The 22,705-nt window shown below is 33.7% G+C and overlaps 3 protein-coding genes and 1 long non-coding RNA gene across 4 annotated transcripts in view; 2 read left to right on the forward strand and 2 right to left on the reverse strand.

The window, feature by feature from the left end:
• The first annotated feature begins 823 nt into the window (after positions 1 to 823).
• Positions 824 to 4,060, forward strand: LOC132031496 (uncharacterized). The gene is made up of 4 exons (XR_009408286.1): positions 824 to 1,165; positions 1,305 to 1,373; positions 2,108 to 2,162; positions 3,476 to 4,060. It is a non-coding gene; the product is annotated as an uncharacterized LOC132031496 (long non-coding RNA).
• A 1,686-nt stretch (positions 4,061 to 5,746) lies between these two features.
• Positions 5,747 to 6,531, reverse strand: LOC132029446 (uncharacterized). The gene is made up of 2 exons (XM_059418712.1): positions 6,453 to 6,531; positions 5,747 to 6,373 (listed from the first exon to the last, which is right to left on the reverse strand). Exons 1-2 carry the CDS (start codon positions 6,522 to 6,524, stop codon positions 6,119 to 6,121), a joined length of 327 nt encoding a protein of 108 aa, XP_059274695.1. The 5' UTR covers positions 6,525 to 6,531; the 3' UTR covers positions 5,747 to 6,118.
• Positions 6,532 to 8,558: 2,027 nt separating this feature from the next.
• On the reverse strand, positions 8,559 to 11,109 carry LOC132032172 (uncharacterized). Its single transcript, XM_059421944.1, has 5 exons — positions 10,542 to 11,109; positions 10,173 to 10,390; positions 9,417 to 10,075; positions 8,699 to 8,804; positions 8,559 to 8,606 (listed from the first exon to the last, which is right to left on the reverse strand). Exons 1-5 carry the CDS (start codon positions 11,107 to 11,109, stop codon positions 8,559 to 8,561), a joined length of 1,599 nt encoding a protein of 532 aa, XP_059277927.1.
• A 9,479-nt stretch (positions 11,110 to 20,588) lies between these two features.
• Positions 20,589 to 22,705, forward strand: part of LOC132031497 (valine--tRNA ligase, chloroplastic/mitochondrial 2) — a 35,853-nt gene continuing 33,736 nt past the window's right edge. The window contains exons 1-3 of the mRNA XM_059421484.1: positions 20,589 to 20,897; positions 21,557 to 21,650; positions 22,435 to 22,561. Of these exons, the coding sequence (XP_059277467.1) occupies positions 20,747 to 20,897; positions 21,557 to 21,650; positions 22,435 to 22,561 (372 nt within the window). The 5' untranslated portion in view covers positions 20,589 to 20,746. The remainder of the gene's footprint in view (positions 20,898 to 21,556; positions 21,651 to 22,434; positions 22,562 to 22,705) is intronic.

Here is a 22,705-nt window from a genome sequence, read left to right on the forward strand (position 1 = left end):
TTTCTTCAGTTATCTATTCTTCCCACAAGAAAATCCATGCGTTCCAGATTTAGTAATTACGTTTGTGACAAACTGGCCCTCAATGCACTTAATACTAACTATAATTATATTGGAATCACTCACTATACGTTACTCAATTCTATTGTATTTCCTCATAAGTTACTAATTGTACTTTTGGTTACTATAAATACCTAAGTGCATTGCTTCATTGTATAGTAAAGTTACTTTTCTTCTTGTTTGCCTTTTTTCCGTTATTGGTACTTTTGCGATGTTGCGTCAATTTCTTATTCTCTTATTCTAATTCCTATCTTTGACCCTTCTATAACCGATATTATACTTGGCTTTTTCATGTGCGAATTGATTTTTTGTGTTTGAAAATACAAAATTTACGTTCTTTATGTGAATGAAAATGGTTATAGATTGAGCCGGAGGGTAAATCACAACAAATATGCAAAATGGAGATAAGAATCTTTCGATATAATTTTTTTTTCGAGGCATATTGTGGTAGATTTTTTTTTGTTTCCTTTATTGAGTTTGATTTTATAATTATTGTGAGTTTTTTTATACGTGGCAACAACATCAGATGAAAAGGAATTAACGCCTGAAGATCTAAAAAACAAAAAAAATACATTTATATATTTTTGGTTGTCAATATATATATATATATATATATATATATATATATATATATATATATATATATTACTCTTTTAGTTTGTTGCAGGAAATTATAGTGCTAATTCAAATGTAATAACTTTGTCTTTTGTTAGGCGTAAAATGTCAATTTTGAGTTGTAGGAGTAATCAAAGCTTTTAATGATTTTTTTTTTCATTGTGTACAATTTTTTAACTATATAATAAGTGTGGGACTTCATGGACGACGAAGGGTAATACGGTAAACTCACCTTAATAAGTGTGGGACTTCATGGACGACGAAGGGTAATACGGTAAACTCACCTTAATACTCACTCTCTAGAAACATCCATCTTATATTATCCAACAGAACAAAGGAGTACCTCTTTACATTCTCTTCACCTTAATACTCACTCTCTAGAAACATCCATCTTATATTATGCAACAGAATAAAGGAGTACCTCTTTACATTCTCTTCCTTTACTTTTGAGAACCTTTTAGCACTATTCATCTTCTTATTGGAGCGATTTAAGGTACGATTCTCTCACAATTTTGCTCAAATTCTTGGTTTTTCCTTGTCTTCTTCTCTTTCTTTGTTTTTTTTTTTTTTTTTTATTGTTTTTCAAAAACTCTTTAACAGTTCCATTTTCATGGTTGGATTTCCTTGGCAAGAACTCTGGAAGCGAGGTTTGATCTCTGTGTTTGAAGCTGCTTTTTATCAGCTGGGTGGTTCCATTTCAGGTATGCTTTTCTTTCAGTTCTCTTTAGAGTTTCCAATTGCACGGCTGAGTGTTATTTGCTTTTGGTGTTATTTTTTATTTCATCAGTAATTCTCTCTCTCTGAAATTAAATATCTAAGCTTGATTTTTTACCATACATGTATTTGAGACTGAATTTTATGAATTTTTGTATGTTCTCATTTTTGTTGAATTGTCCTGTGTGTTGAATGTTACTTCTTCTTCCTCTTTTTTTTGGATGGATTTCACTGCTGTCTTTTCAAATTTTCTGTGTGTCTTATCAGTATTTTTTTCAGCATACTCGTGTTTGAAACTTTACTTTTCGGATGATCTGTCCTAATTTTTTTGTTGAGTTGCTCTATGTATTTCATGTGGTGGGTATGGCTTGAAATAAGTGGTGGGACTAAATTTACCGCATTTGGAATTTGGTAATTTAGTAGCCTTGCTGCTAATTTTGGGTAAAAAGTAGAGTCTTAGTTCTGATGTTCTTTTAAATCCATTTCTGCCAAGGTCCTTATCATTGTGGGGTATATATATATATATACACACACACACACACACATTAATAATAAAGTATTTCAAAATTATTCTTTAATTGAGTTTCTGTTGGCTATAGTTGCATTCCACGTCGAGATTGAAACCTCTTTGAATTTCAATACATAGCAGTAGTGATCATTCATGTTCAATTTGACTGGAATGTAATGGTTGGCCACTTCGGATTTCGCGCAGATTTTGAAGTTCAAATTTGCTCGAAGAAAGCAGGAAAAAACAGGAAATAATCTGACTGATAGAGGTAAGTTCGCAGGTGTTTACAGCATTTGATTCTTTATGAGTTTGTACTTTTCCGTGGCTTTTTAAATTAGCGTGAGCGATTTCATGGTGCATTTTTCCCTTGTTCTTTCTGTAAAGAAGGAAGCATATTACTAATTTTAGTTCTTTACCTTTCTGTTGTGGAATTTAAGGTCATTTTTGCTCGGACACAAATTTTTAGTTCTAAATATTACAATATAGTATTCTTTTTGGTGCAGTTTTCGACAGATGCTTCTCGCAAAACAAAAACCTTGCACGATTGATACTTTCGGTTGCTTCCCTGCAATATTTTCTTTGTGCACATAATAGGGTGGGAGTTTGTGGTGTTGTTAGAATTTATAGTCGTAACTCTATGCCAAATAATGACTTTAAATCAAAACCTAAAAAGAGTTCTAAGTGCAAAAAGTTTCCTACTTCGATTATTCCACTTTACTTCTTCTTCAGCTGAATTGTTTGTCCTTTATGTTGCTCTGATTCCGATTGACTGCGTCGCCCTTAAATCGATTAAACCGAAGCTCTCATCGTGAGCTTCTTGAGTATTTCTTTGTCCTTCTTCAGTAGTAAGATACATTGAGTTTGTTGTTTCTTTCGAGGTATAGCATAAGTGGTACTCTGTTAGTTTGAAACCTACTCTGTTAGTTTGAAACCTCAGTAGCTTTTGCCGGAGTTTGAAACAATTAGCCAAGATGGTAAAAGAGAAACTAAATGATCGGGGAGCCATCCCTGACCTTGTGTGACTTATCCCTCAATTTATGGATTTATTGATAATGCTTTGATGTTATGATTGAAGTTGAAATGTTAGATTTTTCATCTATTCGGGACATCCGATAAAATTAGATTTTCCATCTAAAACAATTACTATATATTAGATAATTTGCTCTCTTTATTCAAATGGGTTGGTAGTACTGATTAAAAAGAAAATTCAAATGGATCAGTAGTTTTAATGTAATGGGGCGAGTGAGGAGGGTATAGTAGGATCATAGGATTTAGCCAATATGTTACCAGATTTTCATTTTTTTACACAAACCAGTACCTAAAGGCCTAACCCTCTTTTCCCTTCCAAAGGAAGAAAGCTCGGAGTATGTTTCATTTATTAACTTGCCTTGACAATTTGAGATTCAGTAACCTGGTATAGCTTTAGGACTTTATCCTCTTCTGTGGACATACGGTCCTTTGTCAAATTCTATTCAAATTATCTCCACTCCACTTTGTCTGTTTAGAAGATACTGGTACATAACTGAAGTAAGCATATAAAAACTGAAAATTGAATATAGTTGGTAAATCCCATGTGTATAGATATGTTGCACCAGCATCAAAGTATAATAGCATGTCCTGTAATAGTAAGCTTTCTCGAGTATATGGATGCAGTTGAAATTGTCCTGATATAGCCATATGGGACATTTTAAGTCTTTTCCCTTTTTAATGTGGTAGTCATGATTTTCAAGTTTCATGCAATTTATAAATACTTAAATTTGTTTTTGATATCAATTAGAGAAGTTCTACAGGTGAATTTACTTACTCTCTTTAGCTTTCTCCTATTTCAACGTCTTTCTACTGTTTTTCATGTTTGAAGATTCTTTCATTAGGACTTATTATAAAACTAGAGAATAAATCCGCGCTTCGCGCGGTTGGCTAAATGAATTCTTCTTTGAAAACATTAGAGCCCTTGAATATGAGGATAGCATCTACAAATTATTTATCATTAGTGGAGTGAGAGCTACAATATTCAATATTAACGTTTTTTTACCTAATTTATAAAATAGTAAATCAAGAAATACATTTGTAAACAATATTAAAATTGTTTGTGATATTTTAGAAAGGTGAGAATAAAAATATAAGAAAGTGATAATTATCTACATCTCCAAACCGGTGACCACTTAAATGATTGAATTTTCACTTGTCAACAAAATTTATGAGTTTAATGGACATATATTTGGAATAAAAAATTGAAGTCGAACCAATTACTTGTTCCTCTATCTTAATTACAACTTAACAAAATTTCCACGAAATAGTATATACAATCTTCCTCGTTGATCCCTATGATTGTATACAAAATAAATACAAAAGAGACAAAAATTGCAACATTACAACACCGATGAAAGTAGATTTATTTGTAAATATAAAAAGGAACGAAAAGAATCTATACGTTTCTTTATTTTTCTTTACGCAATAAATGTTTCACTATATAATTTTCCATGTTTCTACTTGTTCAAAATCATAATTTAATGCCGCTATCAATACATAAAACCAACAAATTACATAAAATAAAATAAAATAAAACTACAAATATATAATTGCAGTACATGTCACAGCACAACAATAAGGTGAAAAATAATGAAAGTGAATTTGAATTAATCACAAATATTATATATTCATATCATATCAACAAAAAACGTCATCAAAGAATGTAATGAGATGGTTCTTCCATATTTAGTTAAAGATCTCGAATTTGAGCCTCTAGAATTAACGAAGAAACCCCTCTTAGAAGGCCATGTTGGATAATCCCAGTGATCCCATGAGTTAATTTTGTTACCAACCTCTTTACTATACAATTTTTCTATTTAGTGCATAAAAGTTATTTGTAGTAAAATTGCTGACTAAAAATATGAATAAGAAAGTACTCAACCATTAAAAATTACTTAAAAAATATATAAGATGTGGAAACATGAGAAACATTAAATTACCTCCTCATTAGTTATCCAAGTAAATTAGAATAAGAATAAGAATCCAAACAGCTAGAATATAAGAAATAAACAGATTAATTAGAGGATAAACTGTTGGGAATATAATAAGAACCAAGCCATCGTTATAAATTAATTATGTATTATAATTTTATGAGAAAAGACATCATTTAACCCCTGAACTTGGCATGAAAACTCAGTTTGGAAACTAAACTTAACTTCTATTTATTTACCCCCCTTAACAACTTACGATTTAATTATCTTCCCCCTCTAGTGGCCCAGACCTGGGCGCGTGTTTGACAGCGCCACACCCGCGCGTTAATTAATTTTTGTTAACGTTTTTTTTTTTTTTTTTTAATAAACGACTGGGGAACGATTATAATTCGTTCCCCTTTTAATCCCAACCCGACCCACCACCCTTTAGAACCCTAAGTTCAACTTCATCTTCATCTTCATCACCTTCAATCAGCCCCATTTTTTTCCCCATTCATGAAATTCCTCTTGCTCACACCATTGCTCCTTCATATATGTATTCTTCCTCCACGAAATTTCTCCATCAAATTTCTCCTCCAAATTTCGTCCATAATCGCTCCGTGTTCTAATTCGAAAATTTTGTGGGTTCATAAATGTCTCAAGGTAGTTCGTTCATCTCACGTAAAATGTAATTGTGGCACCATTGCAAAACACCTCACTTCATCGACTCCTAGTAATCCCGGACGGAAATTCTACAAATGTCCGAGGCCTAAGGGCAATTCTTGTGGATTTTGGGAATGGGAAGATGAATTGTTTCCGAGATGCAGTGGAATAATGTTCAAAGTTTGACGTCGTCGTTAGATGCGGTCAAGATCGAAAGGACAAATTGCAAGAAGAATTAATTGCCATTGAGGCTAGACATCTAAATGAAGTTAACAAAATGAAGGAGGAATTAATTGGCTTGAAGAGTAAACAGCAATTTGACTTGAAAAAAGTTCTAAACTTGGAGGAGAAACTTGCAAATACAAGGATGTTGCTTTTGATTTCGTGGGGAATATTTATTGGCTTTTTGGCGGCTTCGTTAATCAACTGAATTTATGTTGTTGTATGTTGTAATCGCGTAGTAGGTAATGTAAGAACTTTATGGTCTTGTTGTAATGTAAATGTCATGGAAGAACTTTATGCTCTTGTTGAAGAATTTTGTTGTTATGGAAAATATTACCTTGAAAATGATAGCATAAGTCGAGAAATTTTATAAATTACTTTAAATAGAGAATCTGGAAACCTAATCTATCATTACTATCTCCGGATCCTCCTTTACATGAACAAAAAACACTATGCGGTTCTCATCTAAACATGCCTTAAAACACAACACATCTCCTATCCCTAATCCGGCAGCATCAATGAAGGCTTTCCAACCTTGAGCGAGGCGCGTGTATACGCCAACCTTGTATTTCATATTATACTCATGATCGTCGTAATGAACAACAGCGTCCTTGTCGGTGTTTGGAAGAAATTCCAGTATGTCAGTTGGAAGGATCTGTAAAAAAAAAAAAAAAAATGTTATTACCAAAAGAGGTAAAAGAACAATTGAAAATATATAATACGACAAGACTTACGAAATCGTCTTTTTCGACGTACGATTTCGTCAATTCTTTGTCAAAACATGCGGCCATTTCCATTTCATCCATCTTAGATGAAGGTCGCTCTTTAATGTCACTATATGTGTTAAGAGTTATTTGAGTTGAGTGAAAGTGAAATGGAAAGAAGGCCTATTTATAGTTGAGTTGAGTTATAGTGTTAGTGTGATCAAGTACTTAATGATGTCTCGGATTCATCAATTTTTTGCGCGGAGTGCCCTTCTTTTGGGGTGGTCTTTAAATTTTGCCCCTCATATTTGTGGTCTTTAAATTATGCCCCTCATATTGCTGGTCTTTAATTTTTGCCCTTCGCGACCGAGTTCGAACCCTCGCTCAAGCAAAAATTAAAAAAAAAAAAAAAAATCGCAAGACAAGGGTTGAATCGCGTGTATGCGGACCGGCATACTTTTGTTAAGGAATTACAAATTTTATGCCGAACCGGCATACTCATACCTTATGGGGGACTTGGCATAAGTATGCGGTCCGGCATAACTTTGATAATTTCTTCACAAAGTTATGCCGGTGGGGCGTGCATACTTTTAATGGGCAAACTTTCTTCATCACAACACTTGCACATAACACAAATTGGTTCTACACTCAAGCCCCATTGTATGATCCTATTAGCGATCGTGATCTTCCATGTAAGCACAATCACATTGTGAAATATATTTTAGTCGAGTGGCATGTTGAAACACCATAAATTTTGATTGACTCTTTCGGATTACCTAATAATTGCAAGAATTTAGTTCGAATCAAGCTTTTTCCAGGTTGAGAAGAAGTATGCACTTGCTCCGGATTCTCCAAGAACCAATAATTTGTCTAACCATCCAATATGTCCGGCCAAGCACCGTTAAATTGGTCAAATTCTACTCTTTGACATAGTAGGTATGGATCCACTTTATCCATAAACTTTTATGCCGGGACCAAGATAACTTTGTGAAGGAATTATCAAAGTTATGCCGGATCACATACTTATGCCAAGTTCACATAAGGCATAAGTATGCGGGTCCGGCATAACTTTGATAATTCCTTCACAAAGTTATGCCGGTGGGGGCATACTTTAATGGGCAAACTTTCTTCATCACAACACTTGCACATAACACAAATTGGTTCTACACTCAAGCCCCATTTTGATCCTATTAGCGAAGCCTTCCATGTAAGCACAATCACATTGTGAAATATATTTTGGTCGAGTGGCATGTTGAAACACCATAAATTTTCATTGACTCTTTCAGATTACTTAATAATTGCAAGAATTTAGTTCGAATCAAGCTTTTTCCAGGTTGAGAAATAGAAGGATTCTCCAAGAACCAATAATTTGTCTAACCATCCAATATGTCCGGCCAAGCAAAATTGGTCAAATCCTACTCTTTGACATAGTAGGCATGAATCCACTTTATCCGTAAACTTTTATCTGGGACCGCATAACTTTGTGAAGGAATTATCAAAGTTATCCGGACCCGCATACTTATGCCAAAACCCACAAGGCATAAGTATGTCGGTAAAGATATAACTTTGGTAATTCCTTAACAAAAGTATGCCGGGTCCGGCATAGCGAAATTTAAACTCTGCCTTGCGAATTTTTTTAATGTCATGCACAACACCAGGAAACCAGGAAATGCCAGAAAACCAGAAAATATCTCGCAAAATTCACAAAAATCGCTTAATATTGCAAGAAACGAATGTCAAGAGGGTAAAATGTCAATACAATTTCCTCGCTTAATATTCCAACAATAGAATGTCACTACGTGGCAAAATTGCATCCATGACTTCAAAATTGATAAAGCCTAAGTGCATATTTGTTTGACAAATGTACATCATCTACCATAATTGTTTCACAAAAACAACATTAAAATATCGTCAACTGATAACAAGTCACACCAAAGACATAAAATTTTTCCATTTCATTTTGGCAAACTGATGAACTCGTTTGACTTAAAGAGTTCAACTCGGCAGATTTTGGCCCTTGTTCTCATTCTTTTTTGTCCACTCATTTGTTGAAGACCTTGTTGTGTCATAGCCGGACTACTTTTCCATTTTAGTCCTCCCGGTCTTGGTTTGTGTTGTCCAAGACTACCGGATGACTCACGCTGAATTCATAGGCATGGTTGGAGTCTGATTTGCCATTCCAGGCTGCATTAGCAAAATAGATATCCATTAGGCTAAATAGATCTCCATTAGGCTAGATTGTTTACAGTAAATGGTTAATGAGGTTGCAAACTTACATTGACAATTTTGAAACCACTTTGGGTCTGAAGTACTCCCATTCCCACAACTCTTGGCCTCTTAAAGGGTGCCCCCTTCCAGAATCGATGCACTTGCATCAGAAGCCTAAGTCACATTTAAGGTGTCAAACACTTAGAATTGTAAAATTGATTAAGTGGTAATTTAACAAGCTAAGTAATACTTGTGATGTAGATGACTGTCCTGTACCCCTTCCAGATTGAAATGTCAGCAGCTAGCCTATGGCCTAATTCATATTTTAGTAGTTAGAGTCAATGTAAGATCGTAATATTTAATCAAGTAGTAAATAACAAGGAGAGTTTTTGTTTGGTAGAACCTCTTGGTCTTCCCCTTCCTCTACTTGGTTGGGAATTACTTGGTACCGTAGAAGAACCAACACTTGACCTTGTTGAACTAGTACTTGTCCCTCTCCCTTGCCCTTCCTCTCCGCCTCTCACAGACATTGTGGATTCATAGGACAACCCTTCTTATTGTGACCCTTTGCATGGCACAAGCCGGCAGTCATCTCAACACCTCTTTTTGTGCCTTCCCCGTCTTGTTTTCTCGTCCGCTCCTTTCTTCTACACTTCCTTGGCCTACCCGGCGCCTTTTAATCTCGTGGGAGGACAGGAGGATTGGTTGTCTTTGGCCACATTGCCATATTAGTAACAAAGTTGAATGAATGAGTTGTATGTTTTGAGGTAAGTGTCCTTAGTGTACCAATGTGCAACATAGTCAATAGGTTCCAATTTTCGAAATGAAGTGCGCCTATGGCATGACGACAGGGGAATACCTTTCAAAGATCCAAGATCTACAAGTGCAAGTATTGCCGTTCGATTTACTATGAATTTATTACCCCAGCTGTCCTTGACCTCAAAGCCATATTCACCATTCCATTCAAGAGTACACTTCATTGACTTTGATGTGTTCTCTTGCAATACCTTCAAAGCCATTGGGCTGATGTTTGTTATCCAAGTCTCAGAAAACTCTCTTAGTTGTCCTACCCTTCTCATCATTTTGACTCTAATTTCCTCAAGCATTGTGATAATGGTCTTGTGCCTTGGCCCCAAAATCCAGGAATTAAAACTCTCGGCCATGTTGTTGTCAACACTATCACAACAGCTGAGGTATTTAAAGTAGACCTTGGACCACCTATCTATGTTGTAATACAACAAATCTCCATTTATTCCATCACCTAACTTCTCCATATGATCCAAATTTTTTTGCAACTCCTGCTCATATGTGGACTTAGCACATCTCCAGAAGCAGTTTCTAATCTCTATGCCTTTCCATTTTTTGGAAAAATTGGCAAGCACATGTCTTGCACACATTCTTTGTTCTGCATTTGGCAACAGATCCTTAATGGCTATATCCAGACCCTACAATAACATGTAAAAAAATATTAGGTGACAGTAGAGCAGCATAAGTTAAAGAGAATGAAAAAAATTCAGAAATCAATAACCAAGAATACATTACCTTTTGCATATCTGAAAGAGTTGTCAAATCAGTCCCATCTCCAAGCTCAAGATCATGCCTTAGAATGTTGACAAACCATCTCCAAGTAAAAGTTAGAATGTTGACAAACCATCTCCAAGTAAAAGTATTCTCAACTTCAACAACTGCCCAAGCCAGTGGTAGCATCTGGTTGTTCCCATCCTTACAAACAGCCACAAGCAATTGCCCTTTACTAACACCTTTTAAAAACACCCATCCAACCCAATTGCTCTCCTACAACCAGCCTTGAATGCCTTCTTCATGGCATCAAAACATATATAAAAGGACTGAAACCTTTTGATTCCACCTTCAAAAGTTTCTTCACTCAGCCTTAACACACACATGTGCTACCCGGATTAGTCCTTAAAAGCTCATCCCTATAATCCAAAATTCTTTTGAACTCCTCTACATTGTCACCCATGATTTGTTGCAAAACAATGCTTCTAGCTTTCCTTGCCACAGTCCTACCAATATACACCTCCAATTCCTTTCTTACCAAATTTTGAAGCTCAAAAATTCTAATGCCAGGTTCAGAAATAATTCTATCCTTGTACCTTTCTGAAATATACAAAGAATTTACCAACTTGTTCTTTGTTGTGCCATTGCACTTGTGAACAGGATTATAATTCTTCACAACAAAATCATTTGTTCTAGAATCGTAATTGGCAAACAATAACCATGGACAACCAGCAGTGCACTTTACCCTCACCCTAGTTGGTTCATTGACATATTTATCCAACTCTACATGTTCTTGAACTGCATACCTAGTAAGTGCTTTCCTAAACTGCTTAGCACTTTCAAATGCAAGACCAGTCTCCCAAACTATTTCTTTACACTCAGGATAAAAAATAACCCTATTTCTAATTCTTTTTGGTCTCCTTTGACTTTTTTGTAGGCTTTTCAACCACACCTTCGTCATCGCTTCATCATCGCCTCTATTTCAAAGCTAACGAGTTCATCCGAGTCATAAAATGGCTCATCCCCACCCAATTTTCCTTCAAAAGTACTCTTACTTCTAGATAAATATTCATCATGTCCCATATCTACACCCTTTGGCCCTAAATCTATCCCTTCGATCTCTTAGCCTTATCTTTCTTCTTTTTTGATTTTAGAGCCACCCTATCTTTCCTTAGATTCCTATCCTCCTCATGAACATCACTATCAAATTCTTCTTCTTCACCTTCCTCTACCACTACATTGTCGACTCCTCGATTCACTCTCACTTTCTAAGTCGGAATCATCATCATCATCACCATGAAGCGGAAGTAATGCGCAAAAGAGGCACGAAGGCCCACCCAAGGGTTCATCAAGACCACTCCCTCTTCAAACCCTAAGCCTTCACTACCCCCAAATGTTTGACTACCCTCACCCCGCCCCTACCTTTTCATTTATATCTTCACATGCGGGGTTATCAAAAGCAAAAAGAAAAGATTCCCCACCGGGGGTAATAGGTGGAAGAGCAGTGGGGACCACAATAGGTTCCTCAACAAGATGAGTCGAAAAATTACAACAATATCTCCGTTTTTTAATTGAGGTGCAATACCAATAATGTCCCTATCACTTTTAACTTCTACTACAAATCGACATTTAGGTGGTCTAATATATACACAACAAGATGAAACATTATAACCGATTTCTTTAACATAGTAAACAAGCTCAAAATAAGAGAATTTATCAAGATCAACATCAAAATAATCGTCACACTACCTCCAACATACTTAATACGAGGGGTTTTTTCTAAATTACCTCCGTGGTTAAACCTCGAGTCACAAACACATCGTCCATTTTCTTCACAAAACCTAAAATTATAAACAAATGAAAAATTACAAGATTCGATTTACCATTTACACCAAAAAAAAAAAAGAAAAAAAAGAAAACGAAGTTAAAGATTAATTTTTTGCAATAGAAATCGAAATCTACACAAACCCTAACGAGAACAACAAGAATCGTGTACCTTTGTGGCTAACTAATCTTCAATATCACTCGAAAACGACGAGATTTACGTATATTTTCGGATTTTAACTTTGCAATGATCGGTTTGTGGAGGTTTGGTTGTGTAGTGGAAAGGGGAAAAGTGTCGATTGGAACGGTGGTTAGGTATTTTGTTTGGGATGGGTCGATTTAATTGGGGGTGGGTCGGGTTAATTGAAATTTGAGTCGGGTTTTATGTGGGAACGGGTAAAAATAAGTTGGGAATTAATAAATGACGTGGACAATTAGCTCGCGCGTGTCTAAAACTGCCCGGCCCTCAACGGTACCGGGCCACTAGAGGGGAAGATAATTAAATCGTAAGTTGTTAAGGGGGGTAAATAAATAACCAGTTAAGTTTAGTTTCGCGAGTTTTCATGCCAAGTTCAGGGGTTAAATGATGTCTTTTCTCTAATTTTATCATCATAAAATGTAGTACAGTACTAAATAGTAGGGGAAAAGAAAGAAACAATATTGAATAAAATAACGTACAAATAACACGAAGAGCTAGAAAGGATAGTGGAATCATATTTTTGGGACCTGAATCAGACAGGGAAAATTGAAAATACTTACAAATAGAAATGTAGTTAGATCCAAATATTACAAAAAATGACAATAAAAGAAAATGAAAAAGCAAAATCGCATTTTAATTGATATCATCAAATTAACTTCTAACGGGCTATAGTAAAAACATGCTTGTTCAATGTATAATATGCTAGAACACGTATGAGAATCAACTCCATAAATATTATATACGGTATTCATTGAAAAGAGATATATAAACATTAGATGAAGTAGATGATGAACCTGAATATGATCAATCATGTCAAATGTTGCCGCTGCACTCTTTCACCTATTCATGTGAAGATACAAATTATAGAGAAAGACATGTTTTATGAAGTTGGATTAATTTTTTTTTTTAAGATTAACCAAATTTTAAGAAGACAAATTTGCTATTGTCAAGACCTTTTGAACAAAACACATGGATGGGTAATTTAATCATCATTATCTGACCTCAAAAGAAAAATAAAAACCTCCCACAAAATATGTAAAATTTCAGTATTATGCTAGTGAGAAATTTAAATAACACTAATGAAATGCATTATTACCCGTTCAAGAACATCTGGAGGAAGAAAAATAAGGGCCAAGAGGAGGACATTCTTAGTTGGTTGGCTGTTGAAGAAGCCCCATATTTCTACGTTGTAATATTGTTTAATTGCATAATTAATCACTAAATTAATGACATCGACTTTTTAGTTTTCTAAACTGAAAGAGACATGGTAATTAAGAGAATTAATGTGATTACAAATTTACTTCTAGGTTTTATAATATAGAATATAAGTAGAAAAAATTAAGAAAAATGCCAAAAAAAATGAGAAAAAAGATAAATGTGATCCTTGGCCAAAGAGAGGTGCCACATCACTCTTCTCTTGCCTAGCTTTATATTATATATAGATTTTGTTGTGGAATTTTCTTTATCTAAAGCACCATTTTCCTTATTTTCAATTTTCTTTTCTTTATTCAAGCTGATGATAGCTCTCTACGTGTTAGAACTTAATCATCCGTCTTAAGAGTGTTTGGTGTTGTCTACTTCTATGTTTTTAATAAATCTACATTTTTTAGTTAATTTTTTGCAGTTTAATTATGTTGAAGATCCATGTTGTTAACATGGTGTTGAAACTAACAACACATCCATGTTGTGTGATTCTCACAGTTGGGTTCACTGTTATGTTCTTTGTGTTAGGGTGTCTCCATAGGTTGTCAGAGTGACATGTCTCTGAATGTTAGATAATAATATGTTGCAGTAGAAATGTTAGATATAAAATCAATACTTTTTTCTAGATAATAAATATAACTATTAATATAATAAATTTAACGTCATCAATGATTTATACTTAAGTAAAAAATTTATATTAAAAATTTAATTTGACACTTAATATACTATCACAATTGCAATTAATTTAGACATTTTGTATATGGAAAGAATATTCTTATCATATAAAATTGAAATATTTAGAAAAGGTTATGATATTAAAAAATAATTACTAATTAGTTGACTTCTATATTTATTTGCTTAATCTGTCAAGACATGTGAATATAATTTTATCTTTTAATCCAAATTTAATATAATCTTCCAATTCAAATTCTAAGCAAATCATACTTAGTTCTAATACATTATCTTTTAATTACAACACAAAAACTAACCTCACTTAACTTTATTATATTGCCTATTAATATTGTAAAAAATTGTTACGTCGCCTTTTATTGTTAACTTGTCACTTGACTTAATATCTTAACTCAGTATTTTCCTTTTAGTATTGGGATAATTTAAGAGAGAAAAATATTCAATTTTTCTTTCATAATACCAACCTCTCCGAATATTCTCTTTATGATTATTCACCAATAAGAAAACACAATTATTTATCGATATGAATTATACGGTTCATTTTTTTCAAAATATTTCACATTATGATTATCATAGTTTTAAAACCTTTTTTCAATAATAATAAAGAAAAGAAATGAAGAAACTCAGTGCATGGTGTTTCAAAATGCAACTTGTAGTATTTTTCATGTAGTTTTCAAATATATAAACTTTAATCTTAAAATGTTGAGTTAATCTAATTCAATTTAGCTTTAAGTTTAGCCAAATTGACTCTCGAAAAGCAAAAAATATCACATAGGTTGAGATGGAGAGAGTAATATATTTCCCTTCCTTTCATAGATGGTCTGCAAAGTTAGAATTTTAAAAGAAATACTCAAAATTATAGCAGGATCAACAACGTAGAGAAAAGAGTATGATTTCCAGAACTAACAGATGATAGCCAAACAGAAATGCAACTATTGTTGTCACAAGTACATGTGCATGTCATCCATAATTTGATACTCATATATACTTTTTAAAAATTATTTGTGACTTCTCATTTTCAAAAAACTTGGTAAGTTGCCTCCTTCAAACTTTAGTTGTTTACTTTCCATTTCTTACTCCCTTCTAATGTCTTAGTGTCCAAATAATTTATCAAGTTTGTCATAAAAAAAAAATTGTCAAGTTTAAATTTCTTTAATTAAGAATAGCGGAATGCTCAAATTTGCGACTATTATAACTGAATCTTATTATTTAAATTTGAACATGGATTCAAAGGGATCCAAACCATTTTGCGTAGACATCCTATCGGTGCCAGAGACATGAGCATTTTATGCAAGGAAAGCACAGAGTCGGACTCATGGAACTTACATCAAGTTTACCAAGTTTCCCAAGCAAAGGCTGGAAATAGCTTATGTTACGATGACTGCCAAATCTGAGACTGTTTTTCCCTTAATTTTAGCTAGGTACCGAAGCAAGTTAGATGTTGGAACACTTCTCTTTTGCTTTAGCCAAATTAAGAAATAAAGAATATGGAGTTTTCCAGTGTATGTATGTTTCCATCTGTGAAATTATTTTTGTTGAACTTTTTGGTAATCTTGAAATTGTGCAAATAATACTAACAATGTTGTCTGGCATAGGCCCGTGCTCAGCACGGCATATTGATCTCTTGGTAATAATTGATGTTTGATAATTCATGTAGGTGGACACACAAATTCTGGGAAGAATGTAGGCTACACCAAAGCAGGCATGTTTTCACAAGTAAGGTAATGCACTCATTCTTACCTCATTTGTTTTCAAAAGTCATATTATACCTTTCTTATTTAATTGATCACGTATTTTCTTGTACAAAGAAAAAAGATGTGACGGAGAATTGCATTATGAAATGCTATATGTAACTATTTTCTCTAAAATTCATATGATGTGTTTTAGAGTTGCACAAAGCCAGTAAAGCTTCAGTGGTCGTTTGGTACGTAGACAAAATTATCCCAGGATTATAATCCTGGGACTAATTTATCCCATCTCTTGGGACTAATTTATCCCATCTAGGAGATGGGATAAAATAATCCCAGGATTAATGGGATAAGATGGGATATCCCATCTTTAAGTTTGGGATGCACTTTATACTTTGTTTGGTACAAGGTATAAATTTATCCTAGGATAAATTCATACCTTCTACCAAACATGATATAAAATTAATTCCACAGTTAGTGCTCGGATATCCCAGCTAATACCATGCACCAAACGGCCCCCTAGTATCAGTAAGGAGTTGCAAATTAGATGTAGACATGTACGACATAGAAGCCAGGTGTGCTGCCTCTTAGGGCATTGTACTCTCAAGTGGCCCTTGCTTCTTCAAGTGAGGCACCAACACATGGTCTGATTCGAAGTTTTAAAATTTGATTGCATCTAATAATGACTTACTACCATGTTTCTTGAAGATATAATTGGGTAAGGTAATCTTTTACGCCTTTCAACTGCAAAAGGACTCTGGGATGCGAAATTGGTGTAAAATAAAAAGATTGAATGGTTGTTATGCAGTAGACTGTCTGTTTTGCTAAAAGGTTTACCTTTGTTCTCGATATGAGCGTATAAAATGCTGCCAAATAACAAAATAGTGCATTTGGAGTGCTTAAAAGCTGCTTTTCCGCAAATTCCACCCGGCTAAGAAGAAATAATCTATAAAGGAAGAGTTATGAATTTTTGAAGTGTTAATTCACTTTGGATGAGTTATATCCATTCAAGAACCTAAGAAGAATGGGTATTTCCTTTTTATTTTAATTATAATGTCAAAATATAACTATTGTTACTAAGATCTAAATCACTTATCATGATGGATGAATAAAGGTGGTTTCAGGTCATGTTTGTCAAATATGCTTCTTACCATTTAATAAGGAATATGATATTTGGCTCCAAGTAGATAGATCATTTTAAATGTATTAACACTTTCAATATGAATTTTCATTATGTTATAATTAGTTGTCATGTTTTTTTATTGGTTTGGAAAATTTCCTTCTTTAAGAAATAAACCTGACGTTGAACAAATTTAGAAGGAACAATATCTTATAAATGTGGCCACTCACTGGGGTATTTCTAATATGATAGCAAGAAGCTGCATTGCTACAGTTTGTTTTTGGTGTAAAGAACATTTAATAGACTTTCACTTAGAGAGATGATGGATTGAAATCTCAATGGTTTTTAATATTCTTTTTGTTTGTTCCTTTGCTATAGGAGAGGAGGAGCTTATATCGTCGTCTTATGGCCTTATCTATGAGAACAGAGTCAATGGCATCAATCTCTTTACCTCTGCATTAAGGAAGTTGTTTACATCCATAGCAAACTGGGCTGGATAAGCTCCAGCTACATCTTCCTGATGAAATGGAACAGAATATCCTTCCTTTGTTCCATGCTGGAGAGTCCCTTGTTTTGTACTTGTTTTGGCACCTGGAATAGCCAGCTGAGTGCATAGAGGCATGAATGATCTTGCTGGAGGATTCATGAAGTAGCTGGCCGCAAAAGGAAAGCTTTACAGAAGGTAGAGAAGCACAAAGGATTCTGAGGCCATTTATGGCAAGTTCATTTATACAGAGTATACTTTGTTCCTCAAATGAGTTTAGTATGAAATGTTTATATAATCAGCTTTATGGTATTACTTCAATTTTAGTAATCATGCTAAAAATATGTATCATCTTACGATATTGAATATTTCTTTCAGAAATTTGTAGTTGTGCAAATAACGGGAGCAATGTATAGGGCACACGCTTGTGTTTGATGGTGTATGTGAACAAAGAAATTGTTGGATTGAAATAGTCTACTTTAGGTAAACTTTACTGCACATTGCTAAGTTTTACAATTCAAAAGAATTAAAGCTAAAATCTCAATTTTTCTCCCAAGTTCATAGCTGATTTTATTTTTTTTCTCTATCAACATTTGTTCTATTCTTTATGCCAGTAAGCAAAGTAAGAGATTAACTTTCTTTATGTTTACAGTATTACTTTGCTATCTATTGGATTGTGTAAGTTTATTCTTTCAATAAGTTTATTCTTTCAATTTCTTCCCAGGTCATGAAAGAGTTTCATCTTGCAAGAGCCTACTTATGTTCAACTGCCAGAATTTAGATTTCAGCCCAATCTCATACAGATGTTGGAGCACGTATAATCTTTCTACTATTGTCTTCCTAAGCAAGCTACCTATGTAGCTTTGTTCCACAAACTATGTCTCCGTTTTGCCTTTTCTGCAACTACTCATATAACTTTGTTCCACAAATGAATGTAATATACTATGAAGCATGTCATGTTAATATTTAGTTTAATCATCTCTCCTTTATTTGCGTGTCAGTAGTAACGAACGCCTGTGCCTTGCACGAGCACAAACCATCTAGTTTAATAAAATGGAGAGAGAAATGAAAAAGTAAAATTATCTCTATGTACCTCCAAACAAAAGAAGTACACTGCTCTTAACTTTTCATATCTTTTACTGTAACCCATTAATACCCATTACTCAATTCCTTTAATGATACTAATTAATATCATTATGTATGAACAAGGTAATCTTATGGTTGATTATAGATATTTAAATTTATCTTCTAACGTATAAGGTAAATAAAATATATAAAGAGAGGTGAAAAGGTTGAAGGTTAAAAGGATAAAGGAAAAGAAAAAGTCACGCATTATCTATATATAATATAAAACTAGGCATAGATAAGGTGATGTGACACCTCTCTATGGCCTGCATTTGCATTTATTTTTTTTTTTTTTTTTTTTTTTTTTTGGCTTTATTGCATTTTTGGTTAATTTCTGCCACTAACATATAACAACAGTTATAACATTCAAATGTCGGAGAATTAAAAGCAAAGGAAATTAATTCTAGCAGCAGTTACAAGTTATAGTTACAGTAGTATGTATTTTTCATTTATTAGTTTTCTGGTCTTTTTTTATTATTAAATCCTTTCATATAATAACTTTGTGTTACTCTTTGGTGGATAGTTCGGGAAATGTTATTGAATATCATATGAGATGTTGGTATTTTCTTTTTGAATGATCTTGAGGGTCGTTTTTTCATGAATTCTTGATTGTGAGGTTGCAGGGTATGTGTTTTCATGACCTTTTAATTTGAAGTTTAAGTTTCCTTTAATGTCATAAATCATCATCTGTCTAAAGACTTTTTCATGAGAACATCACTCCAAAATTTGTAGGATAGTAGATAGTGTTGCTGGTGAAGACATGGCTTGGATTGACAGGGTATAATACAAGGAATGTCATTTTAATTTGTAGGAATTGATAAATGATCGCAAGGCCATGCTTAATATTAGAAAGGGATGACAAGATCAATGGTTAATTAAAAAAAAAAAAAACGGGTGCATTAAGCTCTTGAAATGTATTCATGGGCTTATCGTTTTTTATCAAATTTAATTGCTTAATTCATCTTTAACTTCTAATGATAGTATTGCGTAAGTAACTAATTCTACATTCAAATTCTTAAATCACACTCTCAATATTTTTTCACATTCATTAAAGATCCCCTTAATTTCTTTTTGTTGCCTTTCTTTCAATATTTCATTTCAACCTTCCACATCCAGTGTAATTCCTTTTTGTAATTCTTTCTCTTATTCATAACTTTGACTGAGAGTGATTGCTACAAAGAGAAAATATGAGGTTTCGTACCTCATATGCTAGCACGCTCAATTGTTTAAGAGATATCAATCATTTTTATAAAAATATGACATTGTTGAACTCCCTATTCAAAAAGTTGAATACTTATTTACATAAATTAGATGTACAACGAAATTATGTTTAATTTATTATACATATGCACATAAAGAGACCAATTTGCTAGAATGTTTTTCTTTACATATTAAAAATAAAAAAAAGATATAGTTATACCTATATGGCTTATACAAAATTATTCAACAACAACAACAGCAACAACATACCCAGTGTAATCTCACAAGTGCAGTTTAAGAAGGGTAGGATGTACATAGATCCTACCCCTCCCTTTTTGGGTCTGAGATACTGTTTTCGAAAAACCCTCGACTCAAAACTCAAGTGTTTTTAAAAATGAGGACTCTTAGAAAAATGTAAAATGAAGTGTTAATAATAAAACACATTAAAATTTGAACTATAATCTATATGTATTTGTATATGAAGAATAAATTTTATATACTTTTAATATATATTTAAAAAATTGTATATAAAATGAGGTCTTTCAGGATCACGCGCGTAGCGCGGATAAATTCACTAGTTTTACATAAATAAGTGCAAGGGCACTTCGCACGAATGCTGCTACATGGGGTGGTCTTTAATTTTTGCCACTCAAACAGCTGGTGTTTAATTTTTGTCCTTCGACACTTAAAGTAATAAAAAGGTGGTCGAAAATATTACTGACATCAAAAAATATAAAAGAAATTCGGAACTCATGCCGGACAAAGTTACATAAAAACTGTGGCTTATACGATATAGTTATGTAGAAATTAATATTTTGTCTCCCATATTTTTATTAAAGGCCAATCCGTATGAAAGGCAATCCGCGCAAAAAATTTTTACGTGGAAGTATTAGAATTTGACAGGTGTATTAAATTTCACCTAATTGCACGGTTTCCCTTACAATTAAAATTTTAGTTTTAGAGGCGAAAGGTGAAAACAGGGCCAGAGGTTAACGGCGGGAGGATAACAAAACCACAAAAGTGCTCTCTCTGCCCATTGGTGTACATGAAGTGTGTGTCTGCAAAATGGCTGTAGTAGTGTGCACAACTTCCTCTTTCTTATCTTCTTCAACTTCTTCTTCTTCATTATGCTTCCGTTTGAATCCACTTCTCTTCTCCACTACAAGACGACGACGTCGTTCTACTACTACTCTCTCACGTCGATTCTTCGCCACTTGTAAGTCTCCTCTCTCTAAGGGCCCGTTTGGCCATTGAAAATTGTGTAATTTCCATCGGAGTTGAAACCCGTTTGGCCACAAGAATTTTTCCGGATTTCTTTTTTCTCACTTTGGGTATGAAGCAAATCTTTTCCATGGAAATTTCTTACTTATTTTCTAGTGTTTGTTAAGTAAGCAAAAATATATTATCCCAAAAGCATTTATATACCATTTAGCTAAATACTATGGGGCGGAAGAGCATTTATATATCATTTAGCTAAATACTATGGGCCGGAAGTGTTTGTTTTCCCTACTTCATTAGCAAGTCATTTTCCAAACTTGTTTACCTTAGAAAATTATTTTTCAAAACATTTTGAGGGGAAAATTGAAAGACATTTTCTCCTCCATACCAGAGACACTCTTTATTTTGGCCATGAAATTCCAAATACTAACTTCAAGTTATATTTTTAATTTGCAAAACACCTAAAATCCTATTTACTCCCCCCCCCCCCCCCCCGACACACACACAACACCAACTTTTAGTGCATTCAAACAATCGAGAAAACTATAACCAAACACATCTCCATCTGCCACTCCAACTTCAAAAAATTCCAAATAAAGTGAAAAATATTTGGTGTCTATGGCCAAACGCCTACTAATTATGGCTTTTATGATGCAGTGAATGCGGAAGCAGAAAGCCGTGGTGGTATATTTACTTCACCGGAAGTTGCAAAGTCATTTGATTTCACTAATGAAGAACGCATATATAAATGGTGATATATGATATTTCCATTAGTTCATTTCCGTTATATTGTTGAATTCTTTTTTTTTTTTTTTTAAATTCTGGAGTGCCTGATAAGCTGTTCAGTAGAAAAAGCTTTACCGGTTCTACCTTCACTCTGTTTGGATGGCTGTTGCATATTGTTTCATAATATGTCGTATTATATTGTACTGTATCTTACTGCATTGTTTTGATGAATACAATGTTTGGATAGATTGTATCGTTTTCCGTCGTTACATAATTTCTAACATCGCCAATTTGAAGGATAAACCTACAATAAAAGTAGGGTACTATGTAGAGCTATCATAAAAAGGTATGATGAAAGATAAAAAAATAAGTAAAACAAAATGAGAAAAAATAAATAAGGTAACGACGTGATAACACCAAATCGGTCGTTACACAAAAGGAGAGTTTTCTCGCTACATAACGAAACGATACAATAAAATTAAAGTAACAATCAAAACAAACATTGTATCTAAACTAATTGTACAATACAATACAATAGGTTTACTTTCCAACTTTATATTTTTGCAGTTTTGGTGTAATGTTCACTGTTAACTTCAATTGACTATAGTTAGAGTGATTAATAATTACACAAAATTTGGTTAGTTTATAGTAGGTTGTTATATCTTCTTCTCCTTAAATAATACAAAACCAAACTAATAAAGTCATATGAATTGACCTCACATTTCTGCATCTCAGAATGATGGTTAAATGATCACCTTCTAATTATTCACTACTCTGCAAATTCTAATAAGTGAAATTGTTGTTGTTAGGTGGGAGTCTCAAGGATATTTCAAACCAAGCACTGTCAAAGGGAGCGATCCTTTTGTAGTTCCAATGCCACCACCTAATGTTACCGGTTCGCTGCACATGGGCCATGCTATGTTTGTGACGCTTGAGGTTGCGTTCAGTATATTATGTATTAAATTCCGGCATATGCTCTTATTACAGTTCTTTTTGATTTGTTTGCTCTAACTTATTCTTTTGAATGGTCTTTCTCGAGTTATACAAGGTCATCATTCAATATATCAAGTAATTATTGTC

Source organism: Lycium ferocissimum, chromosome 9 (genome assembly GCF_029784015.1).
Source record: "Lycium ferocissimum isolate CSIRO_LF1 chromosome 9, AGI_CSIRO_Lferr_CH_V1, whole genome shotgun sequence".
NCBI classification, from domain to species: Eukaryota; Viridiplantae; Streptophyta; class Magnoliopsida; order Solanales; family Solanaceae; genus Lycium; species Lycium ferocissimum.

Excerpts from the sequence above, each read along its gene's own strand:
- LOC132029446 (XM_059418712.1), bottom strand. The coding sequence starts at position 6,524 with ATGGATGAAATGGAAATGGCCGCATGTTTTGACAAAGAATTGACGAAA. Across the intron at positions 6,374-6,452 it reads ACGTCGAAAAAGACGATTTC|ATCCTTCCAACTGACATACT; the intron begins GTAAGTCTTGTC and ends TTTTTTTTACAG.
- LOC132032172 (XM_059421944.1), bottom strand. The coding sequence starts at position 11,109 with ATGACGAAGGTGTGGTTGAAAAGCCTACAAAAAAGTCAAAGGAGACCA. Across the intron at positions 10,076-10,172 it reads CTCTTTCAGATATGCAAAAG|GGTCTGGATATAGCCATTAA; the intron begins GTAATGTATTCT and ends ATGTTATTGTAG. Across the intron at positions 8,607-8,698 it reads GTGGTTTCAAAATTGTCAAT|CCTGGAATGGCAAATCAGAC; the intron begins GTAAGTTTGCAA and ends TTGCTAATGCAG.